This window comes from Mytilus californianus, unplaced genomic scaffold (genome assembly GCF_021869535.1).
Source record: "Mytilus californianus isolate M0D057914Y unplaced genomic scaffold, xbMytCali1.0.p SCAF_16, whole genome shotgun sequence".
Classification (NCBI taxonomy): Eukaryota; Metazoa; Mollusca; class Bivalvia; order Mytilida; family Mytilidae; genus Mytilus; species Mytilus californianus.
Window position 1 is genome coordinate 2,844,106 of NW_026262648.1, and position 20,699 is coordinate 2,864,804.

The following is a 20,699-nucleotide window of genomic DNA, read 5'->3' on the forward strand; positions in this document are numbered from 1 at the left end:
AGCAATACAAGATCAACAAAACTGAGATTTTTGTCATGAATTCTATTCTCATCTACAATATTGGAGAGTGTCCTTTGTTGAATATGCCATTATATGCACATAGACCAAAGTGAGTGACAAAGGCTCTTTAGAGCCTCTAGTTTTATTGGATTTTGATGGGCATTTATTTTTCTTCCTGTAAATGTAAGGAATGCCTCAAACATGTTAAATTACCAGTAAAATATCCATGTTTTTGTGTACAAACTACAATACTCTGTATTTATGCATCTGTATGTTTAAGTATAATTTTACTTCAATTCTATGCTATATATTTAAAATGTATACACAAGTATTACATAAATAAAAATGTGTTACTAAATTCCTACATTATTTGCAAACAAAATGGATAATTATTATAATCGAAAATTGAATCTGAGCAAGCAGCTGCAAGCTTGCTATCCAATTATTCTAATTAATCTATAATATTTTTTTTCAGCCAATTGGCAATTCCCAACACTAATGTATATTTATTTATTTCATGTACTTGAAGCTTTGCAATTATTTGTTTAGGTGTACAAACAAGGATCCGTAAATCATGTAAATTTTTTCATACAATTTCAGTCATTTTGAAATGACTAAAAAGTTTGGGTCCTTTTTTATACCAATTTTGTGGTCGTATATTGGTATGACGTTGGCGTCGTCGTCGTCATCGTCCAAAGACACATTGGTTTTCGCACTCTAACTTAAGTTTAAGTGAATGGATCTCTATGAAATTTTACCATAAGGTTCAATACCACAAAAGGAAGGTTTGGATTGATTTTGGGTTTTATGGTACCAACAGTTAAGGAATTAGGGGCCAAAAATAAGCATTATTTGTAACTTCCAGACATAACTTGTGTGTTAGTGTATGGATCTCTCTGACATTGTACCACAAGGTTCCATATCACAAAGGGAATGTTTGGATTGATTTTGGGGGTAATTGCCTCAAAATTTTAGGAATTAGGGGCCAAAAAAAGGGCAAAAAACAAGCATTTTTCTAGTTTCATGACAATAACTTGTGTGTAAGTGTATGGATCTTTCTGAAATTGTACTACAAGGTTCCATATCACAAAGGGAAAGCTGGAATTGAGTTTGTGGGTAATTGCGCAAAACGTTTAAAAATAAGGGGCCAAAAATAAGCATTTTTCTAGTTTCCAGACAATAACTTGTGTTCAAGTGTATGGATCTCTCTGAAATTATACTGCAAGGTACCATACCACAAAGGGAAGGCTGGGATTGATTTTGGGGGTAATTGCCTCAAAATTTTAGGAATTAGGGGCCTAAAAAGGGGCAAAAACAAGCATTTTTCTAGTTTCAGGACAATAACTTGTGTGTAAGTGAATGGATCTTTATGAAATTGTACTACAAGGTTCCATATCTCAAAGGGAAAACTGGGTTTGAGTTTGGAGGTAATTGCCCTAATTGTTTAGGAATATGGGGCCAAAAAACAAGCATTTTTCTAGTTTCCAGACAATAACTTAGTGTTCAAGTGTATGGATCTCTCTGAAATTGTACTGCAAGGTACCATACCTCAAAGGTAAGGCTGGGATTGAGTTTGGGGGTGATGAATCATAAAGGGGTTCAAAAAATTTGGGGGGGATTTTTTTTTCCTTTTTTTTTCTTTAAAATTTTCCATTTTAAATTGGCTATTTCTGATTTATATATAAAAGCAAATAATAATGATATGGTTTGAATAGGTAAATTAAAAATTTATAAGTTCTTAGACCACATTCATTCTGTGTCAGAAACCTATGCTGTGTCAAATATTTAATCACAATCCAAATTCAGTGCTGTATCGAGCTTGAATGTTGTGTCCATACTTGCCCCAACTGTTCAGGGTTCATCCTCTGCGGTCGTATCAAGCTGCACCCAGCAGAGCATTTTATTCAAACTGTCAAAATAATTCATAGATTCATGGCATCAACAAACTTTTTTTGATGGTTTCACCGCTTTTACTTCATGAAGTTTCTTACAGTTTCTCTCATAACATTAAGGAATGATTTATGGAAGCAAAAGTTTGAAATTGAAATGATTTTAATGTAAAATAGTAAATATTTCAAGAATTGCTAACTCTGCTTTTCCATTTTGAAGTAGAAAAAAAAATCGGAAGTTTCAAGGTAATTTACGAGTGCATGTGATTTACAGGATTCATTTTGTTTATCAAATGAGAGGAAATCATCATATTTTTTATTTTGTTACCTGTCAGTCAGGGGTACTACTTATACAAGTTATTTTTATTTATTTGAAGAAGTAAATAATAATATACTTATATAAGTAAATATGTTATATCCATATTTTCTGATAAGGTTTGAATAATCTCCCTTTAATTTTCTCAAAAAAATTTACTTGTTAAGTATTGGCTATTTCTGATTTATATATAAAAGCAAATAATAATGATATGGTTTGAATAGGTAAATTAAAAATTTATAAGTTCTTAGACCACATTCATTCTGTGTCAGAAACCTATGCTGTGTCAAATATTTAATCACAATCCAAATTCAGTGCTGTATCGAGCTTGAATGTTGTGTCCATACTTGCCCCAACTGTTCAGGGTTCATCCTCTGCGGTCGTATCAAGCTGCACCCAGCAGAGCATTTTATTCAAACTGTCAAAATAATTCATAGATTCATGGCATCAACAAACTTTTTTTGATGGTTTCACCGCTTTTACTTCATGAAGTTTCTTACAGTTTCTCTCATAACATTAAGGAATGATTTATGGAAGCAAAAGTTTGAAATTGAAATGATTTTAATGTAAAATAGTAAATATTTCAAGAATTGCTAACTCTGCTTTTCCATTTTGAAGTAGAAAAAAAAATCGGAAGTTTCAAGGTAATTTACGAGTGCATGTGATTTACAGGATTCATTTTGTTTATCAAATGAGAGGAAATCATCATATTTTTTATTTTGTTACCTGTCAGTCAGGGGTACTACTTATACAAGTTATTTTTATTTATTTGAAGAAGTAAATAATAATATACTTATATAAGTAAATATGTTATATCCATATTTTCTGATAAGGTTTGAATAATCTCCCTTTAATTTTCTCAAAAAAATTTACTTGTTAAGTATTTTTTTTTTTTACAATCCCCAAAATTCTCAAGTTTTGGGCTTAAACAATTTTTCTCTTGTTAGCTCTTAATTTTTGAATAGAGTTCAATATTTCATCTCATTAACAGTCTTCAGGCTTAACCTCAAGTCCTACGGCCCAGGCTTGTAAAATTGCTTTCAGGCTTGTTAATTATGCCTCCGCCAAAGCGGAGGGAGCATTAAGTTTTACCCTTGTCCGTCTGTATGTCCGTCCGTACGTCCCAAAATTGGTTTCCGTTCTCTAACTTAAGTTTGCCTCAACCAAATGTTATCAAACTTATACATAATGTTTATTACCACAAAATACAGATCAAGTTAGAATTTTGGTGACGTCACTTTAACCGTTCTAGAGTTATGCCCCTTTATAAATGGAAAAATTGCAAAATTTTTCATTTTCGTTCTCTAACTTAAGTTTGCCTCATCCAAATGTTATGAAACTCATACACAATGCTTATTACCACAATACACAGATCAAGTTTAGGTTTTGGGGGCATCACTTTTAATGTTCTAGAGTTTTGCCCCTTTACAAATGGAAAAATTGCTAAATTTTTCTTTTTTTTTCTCTACAAGCCAACAGAATCCAACTAAAATTTTACAAAAATGGAGCTTCAGGGTTGTGGACTCAAAAAGTTTATCGTGAAGGCTGCATTAATTCAACAAAGGAACTAATTGCGCAAAGATCTTAAGTAATTGCACAAGGCCTTCAAAAATTGCCTTGTAAATCAGCAGTGTTTTCAAGATAACAGACAAATGAGATTATCATTGTCCATGAAATTACACTTAAATGATTAGTAAAGACATCTGCAAAGGACAGACAATTAAAAATTCTATTAGAGCAAAGAAGTCCTGGGAAATTCAAGAAAAGAAGATACATGTAGTATGACTTTTTTACTTTTTTAGTAAAAAAATCTGAATGCCTAAGGGACATAACTAAGCCTTTTAAATAATTAACCTATACAAAAAAATAAAATACACTTGCATAAGTATCTTACAAACTTACTTATATAAGTATATTAATATTTTCTTCTTCAAGTAAATAAAAATAACTTGTACAAGTAGTACCCCTGACTGCCTGTTAAAGTGTTGAATATAACTTATCATGCTTATAACTGAATATAACTTATCATGCTTTTAATGGTTTCACTCGTTTAATTGAGCATGCAATCATTTTACATTTTACGACTTAGTGTCTAATCTGGAGAAGACAATATTCCTGATGCATGCTTATTACATAGTAAGTAATGTTTGACTCTTGAAAAATTATCGTTTTTTGCGTAAATTAATAAAAGTTTTAACTTTTAAATCAGAATTGGCGATTGTCTTTATTAAATAATTATTATAATAAGTAATAATGATTTGTCATGGTCAATGGAATAGAATTTCTTTATAATATTGGCATGATTAGTTCATGTAGTTCTGAGGTTGATCACTTCTGTCAGGTGCGAAAAAACTCAGGTAAAAAAAGGATTAGCAAATCATTAATCAATATCTCCCAGAGGCATTCATATGATTATTGAGAGGGCCCTTAGAATTATCATACTATACTCAAGTGGAAGTTTGATAACTGGAAAAGCATTTCTAAACAAAAATAAGGTCAAATTGGCATCCCAATGAAATGACCGAAATTATTTCTGTAACTGTAAAAAAAATTGGACCTAAATCCCAATCTGCCATTTCTGACAGATTTGGCAATATGGTTTGGCCTTTCAGTTTCGGCCATGTTTGGCAAATATGTCTGTTTCTTGGCCCTTGTGTACAAATGTATTTTTATCATATTCAGAATGCTATTCATTTATAGTTTGTTCAGAAAACAAATGATTATGTAACGAACAAAAGATATAACTAATAATACATCATTTATGCCATTGTACATTGTCAAGATTGTAGGTTTTAAAAACAGTAAGAATATGGTACCTTTAATATACAGTGTAATTAACGTTGGCAGTTTCAATATCTTTCCAGGTTTAAAGATGTCGTCCAGAACACACTTTGGTGTTGTTGATCAGGCTATGAAGTCTATGAAGACTGTTGAAGAATACATCAAAGTTGGTATGGAAACAACTCTAGATGTTGGTATGGACTTTGTTGAACATGACAAAGGTAACTGTCAGAGCTGTTATAATCCAACACTAAATATATTTACTGATATATAACATTAACGGTACCAATTTTTCTTCACCAGATACGCATTTCTACAATAAATGCCAAAATATTTGAAAATCCAAAACTTATTTAAATAAAGTGAAGAGCTAATAGACCAAAAAGGACAAAAAGTATAGCCCAAGCCAGGCAAGGAAATAGAGCTGTTACTGTATATTTCAGACAATCCTTTCATGAAAACTAGACACTTTATAATGCCAACAAAACTTTCTATCTTAACATGATTCAATTTTGACAATATACCTGACACAGCTGTATTTGACAGTATGCCCGACACAGCTGTATTTGATACATGTAGGTCACCTGACACATCTGTAATGTCATGAATGTTTACAACAAAGACAAAAGTTTGCACTGACAAATATAATTTTGCAGTGGTGTCATTGTTTTGGTTGAAGCATAATCATGACATTTGAAAATAAAATTGCAATTTTCATCCTTTGGTCCCTTTGTCAACATATATTTCTTCTTCCTAACAGAACTTGAAACTTAGTTATAAACAATACTATAATATCTTGTTCTGTTGGAACAAATATTCTATACCCTTTACTCCAGAAACTTTTTCCATGAAATAGGATGTGCAAACAATGACAACAACAATCAACACATGGTCCTAACAGCCCTTATTGGGGTTAAGCCAGTTATAATTGTGGTGAAACCTCCCCTTGTTTATTACTTTTTTTAATTAAATGATAAATTTTAGCACCCATTTTATTATTTTCCAGACAATGAGAAACAAATAGATGAGCTGAGATCTGTGATGAAAGACTATGTTAGAATGGAAAGAGATCTTCAGCAATTTATGGAAGCTGTTGAATGTGTCAAATCTACTGTATGTGCTGAGTTATATTCCCTAGAATGAGGAATAGTGAGAGTATAATTATCCCTGTCTGCTTTTGAACAACACTAAATCTGACAACACAATGTTCATTCCCCTTGGTCCTGAAAGCTTGTCATAGCTATTCCCGATACATTTGTACTACCTATTCTTCTTCCATATCAGGCAATTTTTATTGGGGTAAGATTGCATTCATGCAATCAAAAGCCTTATGTGGCTGACTTGATAGTTATCAATATTCCAAACTTTATCACCACTTTTGAGATAAACAAAATATTGTGCATTGAATACAACATTCTTTACATCTATCATGAACATTTCAAGAACTAAATCAATAAAAGATATACTCAAATATTCAAGTTACAGAATGATGTGTATGTGTATAACCATACTTATCAAGAAAATACATATGATATATTGTGCATGGTGCATAAATCTAGTATCTCTTCTAAAAATGTCAATGATGTCATTGTTAATGTAATATTTAAAAATTGGAGTTATCTTCCTTTGTCCATAGTTATAGATGAACCAATTCACAGAATTGCCTTCCAATGATTTATACATTGCAATGTTTGATGTTAAGTTCCCAATGCAAAATGAATGCAGTCTTTACCCTTCAGTGTTCACAAGCACTTTGATTGTAAACTTTGAAGTTAGATTTGTCTGAAGAACCCGTGTGTTCCATTTTTGTTTGCCTTGACGGAGTCAAAAAGCGAGACATAGGTATGCTGTTTCCGGCGGCGGTGGCAGCGGCGTCAACAATGTATTAGTTTGTGATTAGGTCTAGTTCATGGTGAACCACTAGTTGTAGGTCAATGATATTTGGTATGCAGTTGTATTAGCATTGGCACATCTCATTACCATGGAGATTATTTGGCCCTGCCCCCTCAGTCAAGGTCTATTGACTTTGAAACTTTTCATAGTGTATTAGTTTGTGATTAGGTCATTTTATGGGGAACCACTAGTGGTAGGTCAATGATATTTGGTATGCAGTTGTATAAGCATTGGCATATCTCATTTCCATGGAGATTATTTGGCTCTGCCCCCTTAGTCATGGTCTATATACTTTGAAAATTTTGCTAAGTTAACATGTATTAGTTTGTGATTAGGTCAGTTCAAGGGGAAGCATTAGTGGTAGGCCAATGTTAATTGGTGTTCAGTTGAATAAGCATTAGCACATCTCATTTCCATGGAGAATATTTGGCCCCGCCCCCTCAGTCATGGTCTATTGACTTTGAAACTTTTGCTTAGTTTACATGTATTAGTTTGTGATTACATCAGTTTAAGATGAACTGCTAATATTAAGTCAATGATATTTGGTATGCAAATGTATTGGCATTTGCAAGTATTGTTTCCATGGAGATTATATATCCCCACCCCTGATCATGGTTCAATGACTTTGAACCTTTACATAGTTTACAAGTTAATGTTTGTGTTTAGGTTTGTTTAAAGGGAACGACTTATAATAAGTCAATGGTATTTGGTATGCAATTGTATTAGCATTGGTACATCTCATTCCATGGAGATTGTTTAGCCATGTACCTTCAGTCATGGTTCATTGACTTTGCATATTTACATAACTTACATGTCAAAGTATTGCTATTTTAATTTCAACATTTGCATTATCAAAATTACTAAAAGGCGAGACATATCTCTGTGATAACCGTTTATTATCATCTCTACTCAGAATTAAACACTTTCAAATAATTTTTCTTTTTAATTCTTCTCCTGGATCCTGCAGGCCTTTCAGGATCAAACTTGAATGACTTATCCTTATTGGCTCTCCTTTAAGGGTTTAAAAAATTTGGAAATTTTACTAGACGCGGTGTATCTGGTGAAAATGGAAGTTTTACCAGTGTACCAGACCTTATAAAAGTTTAAGTGTATTCAGTTAAAGGCTTACAAAAAATTTCTCTTTGTTTATTCTTAAGATTTTGATACTGATTCAATTTTGATATACATGTTTTCTGCAGTTTGGTCGGGTTGTTGTCTCTTTGACACCTTCCCCATTTCCATTTTCCATTTTATTTTATTTTACTATAGAAATGTGCAAAGAAAATATACCTTCCCAACTTGCTGTTAGAGTTATACATGTTTTCTGCTCTTTGGTCGGGTTGTTGTCTCTTTGACACATTCCCTATTTCCATTCTCAATTTTATTTTATTCTACTATAGAAATGTGCAAAGAAATATACCTTCCCAACTTACTGTTAGAGTTATTTCAGTTAAAAATTTGAAATATGAAAACACAAAAAATCATTTTTGTCTCGCCTGTGACGAAAGTCGCAGGATGATTACAATTGTCAATCAGCAACAACATAAACTATTTGTATTAAGCTTTATATTTCAGAAGGTAGAAGAAATGGATGATTCATACCTTGTATACAGATATCTTATGTTACAAATTTCCATCTGTCATATATGTCCATTGTCCGTGACCTCATTTGAATTTCATGGTTCAGTGACTGCTTAAAAAAGAATTAAAGATTTTTGTCCAGTGACATACTCTGACACTTATTATGAGTAATGGAGTAACTATATTTGGTTTATGGGTTCCTTGCAACGTCTACATATCCATGAGGTTAGGTTCACATGTCCTCAACCCCATTTCATGGATCAGTGATCTCTGAAACTATTGTGCAAAATTGGAACCAAGCTTTGCTACAATTTTCATTGGGTTATCTAGTTTAAAATGCTGGCTTAAAATAGAACATAGTGAAAATAGCAAGTTTTGTTTATTATTTTGAAAACTGCTATAGATAATGAAAAATCTAACTGGATCCTAAATTTTCAGAATGTTTAGATATACCTACTTTCCATTAAATGACAAATTTTACCATGATTTTCTTTTTGCTTAATTGCTTGAAAACTAAAATAGATAGACAGAAACTTTAAATAGCAAACATGATCAGCAAGACGAGATTTACAAAAATAAACCAAAATGGCCGAAATTTTCAGTCAACTCATTATTACCCTTTAATAATGATTTTTAATATTTTTTTTTTATAAAAACCTGTGGTCAGGGAATTCATTTGATTTCTGGATTATACTGCTTTTATTAATTTAGTTTGGATATATATATGCATTCCATTTAAGGTACAGTCAAGCATTTGTATTTAAAGAAAAGTTTGCAAACAATTTTTACATTTCAATTTGACGAAACTGATCGTTCATTGAATGTTACCTTGTTCAACCACGTTAGACAATATAAACAATGCAATCAGCTGTCAATGTACGGGTATTCACACCATTAAACACTAATTAGATTTCTTAATTGCTACTGACATGATAATGAGGAACATGTATGATAATTGGATTAGGGATACCCGGAATTTAAATATTTCAATCTATTGAATTTGCAAGTGTGGCGGACAATAAAATGAGCGTGGTGCTTTGAATTTTAGCGTGGTGCTAGGAATTTAAGCATGGCGGTGCTTAAATAGGTCATGGTGATCCCTGACAATTATAAGGTACCTGTCAATATAGTACAAGGTTTGTTCAAATCTAAATTTTCATTGTATTAAAGCGTTTACAATGGGGCATAGGTTTAAAATAATTTGATAATAATTTACTGGTACATATTTATTTTCAGGCAACAAAGAAAAACGAACCCTTGGATTTGGAGAAAGAATTAGATAATAAATTGTTGGAACTTAAGCAAGCAAACAAGGATGCAGAACTGACACAGCATGAGAAATATGTGGATCTTATTGACAAAGTTAATGAAATGCAACAGCCAGGTAATGGTTTGATTAGAAATAGACTATTGCTAGTTTAAGCAAGAAATATACCAGTAATGCATTTTATTCTAAATCATAATTGTATCAAATTTAACAAAATATTTGAAATTATAGCTAACTATCATCCTTTTTGATGTAAGTGATTAACTACATTGATGAGTACAAAAAAATCCAAGTGTTAGTATTGTACTTGCTGTTGGTTTTGGAATGTCCTGTGCCATCTTTGATGAACTCTTTTCTAAAATCAATGCACTTTCCCGAATGATGCCCTGTGCCCTTTTTAAGACTCCCTGCCCTTTTTTTGTAAGTCCATACCTTTATTGTCGTTATATTTTGATGAAAATACTATAATGCTACCTGTCTTCATATTTCTGACAAGTTTATGACCCTCAGGGGGGGGGGGGGAAGAAATTGTGAGGGGGGACAATTTCTTCTCATTTCAGATTTCAGAAATTAAAAAGAAAATTTCTTCAAATTTTTTTTTTTGGGGGGGGGAAAAAGAAATTGTGAATTGTGAGGGGGGACAATTTCTTCTCATTTCAGATTTCAGAAATTAAAAAGAAAATTTCTTCAAATTTTTTTTTTGGGGGGGGAAAAAAGAAATTGTGAATTGTGAGGGGGGACAATTTTTTCTCATTTCAGATTTCAGAAATTGAAAAGAAAATTTCTTCAAATTTTTTTTTTAGGGGGGGGGGGGGGGAAAGAAATTGTGAGGGGGGACAATTTCTTCTCATTTCAGATTTCAGAAATTAAAAAGAAAATTTCTTCAAATATTTTTTTGGGGGGGGGGGGGGGGGGGGGGGGGTCAATTCGCAACAGCATAGTGTATTGCACAAAAGCGAAAAAATTGAATATAAATTCAAATCATATAAAACCAATTCTAAGTTCTTTGACTACAGTTTTTCTGTGTCAGAAACCTATTATGTGTCAAATATTTAATTACAATCCAAATTCAGACCTGTATCAAGCGCGAATATTGTGTCCATTTTTGCCCCAACTGTTCAGGGTTGGACCTCTGCGGTCGTATCCAGCTGTGCTCGGCGAAGCAATTTATTAAGAAAGAGGAACCCAACTTTTGTTGATCAGGATGTCCCCCTGCAAATAACTGAATTTGTGAACTAGATTTCCAGATCCTTGTTCTAATCTTCATATTTAAGCATCACACCAGTCAAATCATGCCATGACTGCCTACATTTGTAGCATGCCTAAGGCCTTCAAAGATACTGGTCCTTGAAGGACTTGGGCATATGTATAGCTAGTTATATACGTCCTTGGTCCCTCACTGTTCCCAAAAATAAGGTTGATTTTCATCTCGCGTAAAAGTGACTTATGCCCTCAAACTCCTAGCTGAAACCCCTGCTTTTTACATAAGACAATCAGTGTGCTAAAGTGCCCTTTTCATGATTGACTCCCTGCCCTTTTGAAATCCTTGCTGGACCACTTAGTTATGGTCCATCTACTTTCAATTAATAAGCAATTTTGGGGTAAAGATTGCATGAAATGCAATCAAAACCCTATGGTACTGACTTGATATCTATATCATCCAAGGTTGATCACTACCTTTGATAGTTCAAACAAAATAGTGCAGTGAAGTGATCATTATTTAGATTTTATCCAGTCAAAGTCATGCAATTTATTGATGATATGTTATACTTTGATATTTTAAATGCAATATGACGTGTATTTGAATTTTACCATACTTGTGAAGAAAACATTTTTTTATGAAAAATTACAGAATTAATGCATGGTGTATGAATCTGCTATAAAAAATAGGTTCAACTACAAATGTACAATCATGAACAAAGGAAGATAACTCCAACTCAAATTTTTAACTTGCCTAGCAAAATAATTCAATGTTTTATTTAAAAATTCACAAAATTGCAAAATGAAAGCAATCTTTACCCTTCAGTGCTCACAAGCACTTTGATTAATTAATCGTTCTCCCTATGATTCTGAAGTAGTGTGAGCTCTGACAGTCCGGCTCTGATTACATAAATGAATAGGATAGAAATGGGAAGATACAGGTGCCACATTTGGGGCAGGATCTGCTTACCCTTCCAGAGCACTTGAGATCACCCCCAGTTTTTGGTTGGGTTCGTGTTGCTCAGTCTTTAGTTTTCTATGTTGTGTTTTGTATACTGTTGTTTGTCTTTTGGTCTTTTTCTTTTTTACCATGGCATTGTCAGTTTATTTTCAACTTATGAGTTTGAATGCCCCTTTGGTATCTTTCGCCTCTCTCCTATTCATCATACATTCTTGTACATAATTACAAATTCATTTTATGGCTAAGAATACCAATTCAGCTGTCTCAGTTTATGTCTAAAATTGCCATTTATAGTTACACAATTATATTTTTCCACTTGTCAGGAATTACCAACTAAATATGTTGCAGATTTAAAGAAAAAGATGATATCATTTATCAATTAAAGGTCAAGGAGGAAAACTAATCTGTTTATGCTACGCATTGTTTCTCAATAAAAAAATTGATAACTTTAATAAATTTAAAAAACTCTAATCAATTAATTGAAACAATGCAACTGCATGAAATATTTAGTGAATCTAACCAACTGTCTTTTAACAATGTTTAATTTATATGTTGAATGCATATTTTTCAATTTTGGAATCATTAATTGTTGTGTCAGCTGAGCCATGCATGCTTGTAATTATTACCTTAAGAAAACAGATTTCGGTCATTGTTGGTCAAGCTCTGATTCATGGTTAGTATAGATTTAACGAAAGGCAATTAAAATTATGTTTTCATGAAGGAACAAATTTATTTGGATGCAAACCAGAATCTTTGGATGTATGCTCAATTTGTTTGCATAAATATGTGTGCCTTTGAAATAACATACAACCCATCTACAGAAACCATGAATTTTCTTCCTTATAAATGAAAAATTGACATTAGAGTAACTTGAAAAAATGGAAATTTACGAACGTCAAAAGCGACTGTTGCATACACCTGGGTGACTAGATATCACTTTTGGGGTCAAGAAAAGCCATGTGACAAAAGGCAAAGCGGCTTTTTTAGCCCTTGATCCCCAGTAGTGTGAGCCCTGGTTAACTGTCATAATGTGTAATTGATACAATCCTATTAGAAATATAGAATATGATAATAATTTACTTACCTATTTCAGATTGTGTATTCTGTGGTTTGTACAGTTTGATTTTATCAATGTGTGTCTATCTTCACTCTGTTTTGTGATGGTTCAGACTTTTTCTGCAATGGTTGAAAATTCTAATGATAATACCAGGTGTCTAATTATATATAATGGATCTATTCTTTATCTCAGGTCTATGATGAAGAATTTTGTATGATTGAAATCCTGTGTTGACATTACACAACATCATGTGAACTCATTCCTCACACGCAAAATTTGCCTCAGCAAGATAATAATACATGTATATTTGTAGATATTTAAGTAATTTATTTTATTTTTGAGTGACATGTTTGATTTTTGAATTAAACTCCTTATTTGAGAAACCTTTCTATGATAAAATCTACAACTTTTTACAATTCTTCTTATCTCAGAAACTTATGGTGGTTTGATATGATTTCGAGCACAAGGGTCCGGAAATGGTCATATTTGCCAGTCATGACCTAAACTGAAATTATTTGTCCTAAACAAAAAATTGGGATTTAGGACAAATTTTTATTATTTTATAGAAATAATTTCGGTCATTTCATTGAGATCAGGTTTCTTAATCACCATTTTGCACTTGTGATCATATAATCCCTTTCCTATAATAAAACTGCCACTCCAGTTAGGTCTGATAATCCTGAGGGCCCTTCTAATAACTATATTAATGCCTCTGTGAAATATTGGCTAATGATCGCTAATCACTTTTTACCTGTGTTTTTAATTCACACACATTGATCACAAGCTCAGAACACATATTATAAAGAAATTAAAATTCCATGACAACTGTATTCATTATTTATTACTTTCAGCAAAGACAATCATCAATTCTGATTTAAAAATTAAAAACTTAATTTAATTTATGTAGAATAAGGTAATTTTTCACGAGTAACACATGTGCTTTATTTATTATGTAATATGCATGCGTGAAGTTGTCTTCAGCAGATTAGACATTTAATTGTAAAATGCAAAATGATTTAATGCTTTATTAAACGAGTGCAACTATTATCTGTTATATTAAAACACTTTTAAAGGTAATAAAATTAAAAAGCCGGTGATTTCCTGTCAATTTGATAAACAAAACGAATCCCGGAAATGAATCCAGAATTATTCGTACTTTAGTATTGTCGCAAAACTTTCGGTTTTCATTTTGACTTCAAAATCGAAAGAAACATTATTTAAGTCTGAGAAATTAACCATTTTAGTCATTAAAATCATTTCAATTTTAAACCATTGCCTTCCCAAAACTGTTCTTGAACGTTTTTAGAAAAAATGGTAAGAAATTTCACGAAGTAAATGCAATGAACAGTCAATACAAGTTGTTTGATGCTATGAATCTAGTGTGATATCGACAATTTAAAAAAAAGGCACCAACTTTTAATTCATCTCAAAATGACCGAAATTGTGTGAAAAATTTCTGGATCCTTGTTCGAGCACCTTGGTACTGTCTGTTTACACATACAAACCCACAGCCGTTTGTCATCGATATATTCATATGAATAACTGTACATATGTATAAGAGTTTTGTGACTTAATCATGTTAATGATGAAAAACTTGTCCCTTCTGTAAAGTTTTCCTGTAATACAGAAAAGAAATAAATATTTTCTAACCTCTTAAAAAAATTCTGTTCTGTTTTTTAAAAGTTTGGTCGTTAAAAGAAATGAATGTTTTTTTTTAAAAACAGCAACGTTACAACTTATAAATGTACCTTTTAATCCTTTATAGGGGTCAAACTGTGACTTAGAATTTTCTCTTTGATTTTGACACTTTAATAAACAATTACTTTCAGTAATATGATAATAAAAAATGTTAGGTTATACATTTCTTTTTTCTTCACTGTTTCAATAATTAGTGTATATAAAACTACAATTGTTTGCAATATTTTGTTTCAGAAGGATCCTATGCTGGTCCAGCCACATCAACTCAGATTGATGAGGATATTGCCATGACACAGCCAGAGGTCAACACACGCTGTCCATATACAGGCAAAGATATGATTAATCCTGTCAAAAACTCCTATTGTGGTCATCACTATGATAAAGAGGGAATCAGTCATTATATCAAAATAAAGGGACGCAAAGCAAAGTAGGTCCATCAGAATTTGTGTGAAAAAGTGCTGTCTTTAAAATAATGTTATATTAGTCTAGTGTGGATTCATTATGATTTGTGGAATACCAACTTTTGTTTATTTTATGGGTATTGGTTAGCCATGAAATTTTAATGTTCAACAAAGTTTATATTTTATATAGGCCCATCATAGTGACTTTTGCAAAACCATCAAATCAAATATCCACGAAAATAAATGAATCCACAGTATTCCACAAAGGACCTAATGAATGTGAGAATTGTTTACCTTAGTCTAGGTAAAAACAAAAGCTTTCGAAAGTTGTATTTCATCACACATCTAGTGTAGAAAATGGTCAGTCATGTAATGGAAGTTTCAAATAATGGCATGCAGATTTACATTGTATTATTTAACCCCCCAAAAAAGAATGAAAAATGAAGTAGTTTTAACTGTATTTTATTAATATTCTGTTATGTGTTAGGAATGTACGATTTCAGAATTATCCATTGCTTATTTCTTGGCTTGTAACCATATTTATTTTCATGATGACAAAATTTAGATCATAACATCATGAAGTTTGTGAATTCAGTTGTGATTTGCCCTCATTACATAATCTAAAGAAGTTTGTTCATTTTTGAGTAATTTTTCTGAATTCTAATAACCAATGAATATATAATTTAGTACTTTTTGTATTTGATAGTGATTTTACTATCACACAAATGTATCATAAACCAAAAGTATTGAGATTCTATATTTCATGTGTATATAGAAATAAGAAGATGTGCTATAATTGCCAATGAGACAACTCTCCATCAGAGACCAAATGACGTAGAAGTTAACAACTATAGGTCACTACAGCCTTCAACAATGAGCAAAACCCATACCGCATAGAAAGCTATAAAAGGCCATAAAATGACAAATGTAAAACAATCCAAATGAGAAAACTAACAGCCTGATTTATATACAAAACAGTATAAATAGAAAAACAAATATGATATACAGCAAAAAACGGCTACCACTGAATTACAGGCTCGTGACTTGGGACGGGCACGATTAGATGTCTAGTATATGCTGTGTTCACAATTTATGTTTAGATATGTCCTGTTGGTTACCAAACAGTAATTAGTGTTTGCTATGTATTTTTAGATGTCCTGTGGGCGGTTGTGGAAATGACAAACCAATAGAACTCAGTGATTTGATTGAAGATAAAGATTTGAAAAAATTTATAGATAGGAAAAATAGACATAATAAGAAAAAGAATTGAAAAATCAATACATTCATAAAATTTAGAACCTGGCTTGTAATGATGATGAAGTTACCTGATGAATGGATGGAGACAGCTAACCGTAATAAAACTGTAATGAACATGACAATTACCTGTGAGCAGATAGAGATAAAACAGACATACTAGGAAAAGATAAAGACCATGTTGGTTACATGTTTTGTGTATAAATTAACAGCCAAATACATTGTTCTTACATTGTAACAAAACTAAAATCAGGGAAGATGTTGATATGTTGATATAATGAATTCTGTTAATCATGTTAATGTTAAATGTTTTTTTCTGGAGAAGGTCTTGAAGAAATTTTTAATTAAATCATTCAATATTTCTATTTTTTTTTTTGCCCCCGCCGTTGCGGTGGGGGCATTAAGTTTTACCCTTGTCCGTCTGTACGTCTGTCCGTCCGTACGTCCCAAAATTGGTTTCAGTTCTCTAACTTTAGTTTGCCTCAACCAAATGTTATGAAACTTATACATAATGCTTATTAACACAAAACACAGGTCAAGTTTGAATTTGGGTGGCGTCACTTTTACTGTTTTAGAGTAATGTCCCTTTACAAATGGAAAAATTGCTTAATTTTTCGTTTCCGTTCCTTAACTTAAGTTTGCCTCATCCAAATGTTATGAAACTTATACACAATGCTTATTACCACAATACACAGATCAAGTTTGAATTTTGGGGGCGTCACTTTTTACTGTTCTAGAGTTATGCCCCTTTACAAATGGGAAAATTGCTAAATTTTTCATTTTTTTTTTCCAAAAATATCAATGTCATTATTCAAGTAATTTTTAAAATTGGAGTTATCTTCCTTTGTCCATGATTATAGTTAAATCAACTACAATCAATGCTTTATACAATGCAATGTTTAATTTGGCCTTCCACTGATAAAACACAGATCAAGTTGAATTTGGGTAGTGTCACTTTAACCATTATTGAGTTATGCCCCTTTATAAATCGAAAAATTGCAAAATCTTTAGTTTCCATTCTGTAACTTAAGTTTGCCCCAACCAAACATTATGAAACCTAAACACAAAACTCATTACCACAAAACTAAGATCAGGTACAAATATTGTTTCCGTTCTCTAACTTTAGTTTGCCTCAACCAAATGTTATAAAACTTATACACAATGCTTTTTACTACATAATACAAATTAAGTACGAAATTTGGTGGTGTCACTTCTACCATCCTTTATAAACATAGAAATTGCTGAATTTTTCGTTTCCGTTCTCTTACTTTAGTTTGTCTCAACCAAATGTTATAAAACTTATACACAACCGTTCTAGAGTTATTCGAGTTTACAAATAGAAAAATTGCTGAATTTTTCGTTTCTGTTCTCTTCTTGAGTTAGCCTCAACCAAATGTTATGAGACTTACACACAATGCTTATTACCACAAAACTCGGATCAAGTTCAAATTGGGTAGCGTCACATTTACCGTTCTTCAGTTATGTCCCTTCATAACTATATGATATGCAAGCAGGGGCATCATCTGTGTCTACATGTGGACACAATCCACATTTGGACACAATCCACATTTATTTATTTTTTTTATAGATAGCAATGCACATCTTGTATGTTATGCATATCTGTTATAAAGCAATGGATGAATATAATGTTATAAAAACTAAAGAACTAAGTAATTAAAAATTTATTTTCAAAATTCACTTCTTATTTGTAAATTTTTCTTCTTTTCTTTAACAAATTATGAAAGTGAATTATAATCCCATTAATAATCTTATTTTATGAAAATGTAGCAAAAAGAGAAGACAGTTCACAGTTTACTGACTCCCCCTAAAATAAGAAAAATTTCTGGTAAACACTGTTTAGAAACAGTGTTAGTTTGGAACCCTTAAAAAAATTCAATGTTATCTGGGTTTTTGTTCCTCAATGAATGAAAATTTCTAATCGTAATAAACAAAATAATATTATAGATTTTTTATTGAATTTTTAAAGTACCTTGTTTAAACTGAGAATTTAAAGGTATAAATTATATGCTTACGAAACATCATCTTATCCTTCTAATTAGCTGGATCTGTTTTGATAATTTTTATGTCTAAATCAAGAACTGCTACAGAATCTTGTGGCCAACACCATTTTCACCAGATGACAACCAGTTATTTCTTTGAGGTGTAGAAGCTTGCCAAAATTAAAGGGTTATTTTGTACTACAGGCACATTCCCAAACACTTATTTTGCCTTCTCGCTACTTTTGATGATTATTTTACTATTGGTTACTGTAGTAATGTAAAAGGAGATATTAAGGCATAAAGATAAATTAAATGGTGATCATTGGGTAGAAGAAACATTTGTTCTTCAAAATGCAAATTTCAATTAGTGATCATAATGACTCAAATTAGGAGAATAAAAACCATTTGAAAAACTATTATTACGATGCATCTTCTAAGGCTTCTATATACATAATATATATGAGAACTGTAAGAATTTTGTAAGATGCACACCTGGTATTTAAAAAAAAAAAGTTAAAATTTATTTTCAGACATTTTTTCATACTCTGCCTGTGTAAACACCGATTAAAATAGATTTGTCTGTTTAGCTGTCACACTTTTCCAAGATAGAGTTCACAATAACTACTACATAACAGTGATTTTATAAGAGTTCACAATAACTACTACATAACAGTGATTTGATAAGAGTTCACAATAACTACTACATAACAGTGATTTTATAAGAGTTCACAATAACTACTACATAACAGTGATTTGATAAGAGTTCACAATAACTACTATAAAATAACAGTGATTTTATAATCAGCATTTAGTACTACAATATCAAGGTTAAATGACGTAATGCTTTTTCTTTTTTTTTGATTTGGATAAAAATATCAGCTCCTTTCACTGCATGTAAAATTGGAAATTTAAGTGGTCAGATGTAATGTATTTTATTGGCTTAAATCATTTGGTTCTTTGATGTCAAAACATGAAAATGTGTATGTTAATTGATTTTGATAAAGGTTGGAACGGCTATTGTTTTTAGAAGTAATTTACAATATTTACAATACAATTTACAATATTTTTATTTTTCCAAATTAAAGGGCCCATTAAGAGCATAACATTAATAACAAATGACATAAACATTACAGAGTGATTAAAGAAACATAAAATAATAGTTCAAATGCATGAGGAAAGGGTCAGTGGTCAAAGGGAGATAATTTTGCTATCTATTAGAGTATTTAACTAATTTTCTGATTTTCTAAGTTGCAGGCCTTTATCAAGGTATGCACTTAAAGTTAAATATTCTACAAAAATTGATTGTTCCCACAGTTGGACAAATTTCTGTAATTTTTGGTTGCATCGCAACTGTCATACTGTCCTGTTCGTCTGTCTGAATGACCTTGGGTAGAAAATTTTCTTCAAAGTTTTCTTGGCTTCTATAAAAGGGAATGATTTTATATTTGCTTTACAGCTTTATAATGTTGAGTTGTAGCCTGTAAGCAATGTTTACATCTGCCGTGCAGCTACTTCCAGTTTGCTGATAGTTTGAAAATTTTATAACACTCGCTATACAACAAAAATTATGCTTCAGTACACCAGTTACCTTAATTAATTGCATGCAGGGACAGAGAAAAATGTTTTACAAATATTGCTGAAAGTGAAATATTTTGAATGCATGTATACTTGACTTTCTATACACTTATGGACATTGTTTATTTGTATTTCAAGCATTTATGGTAATCAGTGGATGGTCTAATGAAATACGGTTTAATTTTGTCATTTTCATTTTTCAAGTTTTTCCTATCAAAGGTCAGTGGTTTTCGCTGGGCACTATGGCTTCCTCCACCAATAAAAACTGTCCGCCACGAAATAGCCCAAAAGCGGTGCTTAAAAGTGGCATTAAAACACCAAAAATCAAATCAATCATTTCTCAAGCAGAAATCACATTTTTCAAACCACACAGAATTTATATCATTTGTGTTTTTTTTACATTTGCTGTATTTAGACATACTTGTTACCTTGTCCTATTGAAATTATAAGTAAGTATATTTGTGAGAAATTTATATCAAGTTGCCTTTCTGAATTTTGAGAATAAATAAAAATAGATTACAGAAATTTCATTTGATTAAGATAGAAAGGAATTATTCCTATCTAAATGATGACGGTTATTTTAAGATGAAGGACAATCAGCATTATACTGTGTAAATATTGTTTGTATTTAAAAAATAAATTTTAAACTTGATATGTTTGTGTATTTGTCTGAGAAAAATAAGAAGATGTGGTATGAATGCCAATGAGACAACTATCCACCATAGTCCAAACGACATGGATGTAAGCAACTATAGTCTTTCAATGCATGTATGTACAATGAACAGAAATCATATCCTATGGTCATCTATAATAGCTATATTGCTCT

At 31.6% G+C, this 20,699-nt stretch overlaps 1 protein-coding gene across 2 annotated transcripts in view; it reads left to right on the forward strand.

Annotated features, from left to right (window-relative positions):
* The window catches only part of LOC127726079 (E3 SUMO-protein ligase NSE2-like), a 46,170-nt gene extending 25,645 nt beyond the window's left edge, over nt 1-20,525 (forward strand). The window contains exons 2-7 of one of the 2 annotated variants that reach the window (XM_052233418.1): nt 5,070-5,207; nt 5,993-6,099; nt 9,697-9,844; nt 12,982-12,996; nt 14,878-15,070; nt 16,197-20,525. In XM_052233418.1, the coding sequence (XP_052089378.1) occupies nt 5,078-5,207; nt 5,993-6,099; nt 9,697-9,844; nt 12,982-12,996; nt 14,878-15,070; nt 16,197-16,314 (711 nt within the window). In that variant the 5' untranslated portion in view covers nt 5,070-5,077 and the 3' untranslated portion in view covers nt 16,315-20,525. The remainder of the gene's footprint in view (nt 1-5,069; nt 5,208-5,992; nt 6,100-9,696; nt 9,845-12,981; nt 12,997-14,877; nt 15,071-16,196) is intronic. The other variant, XM_052233419.1, reaches the window with a different exon arrangement.
* The last annotated feature ends 174 nt before the right edge of the window (nt 20,526-20,699 follow it).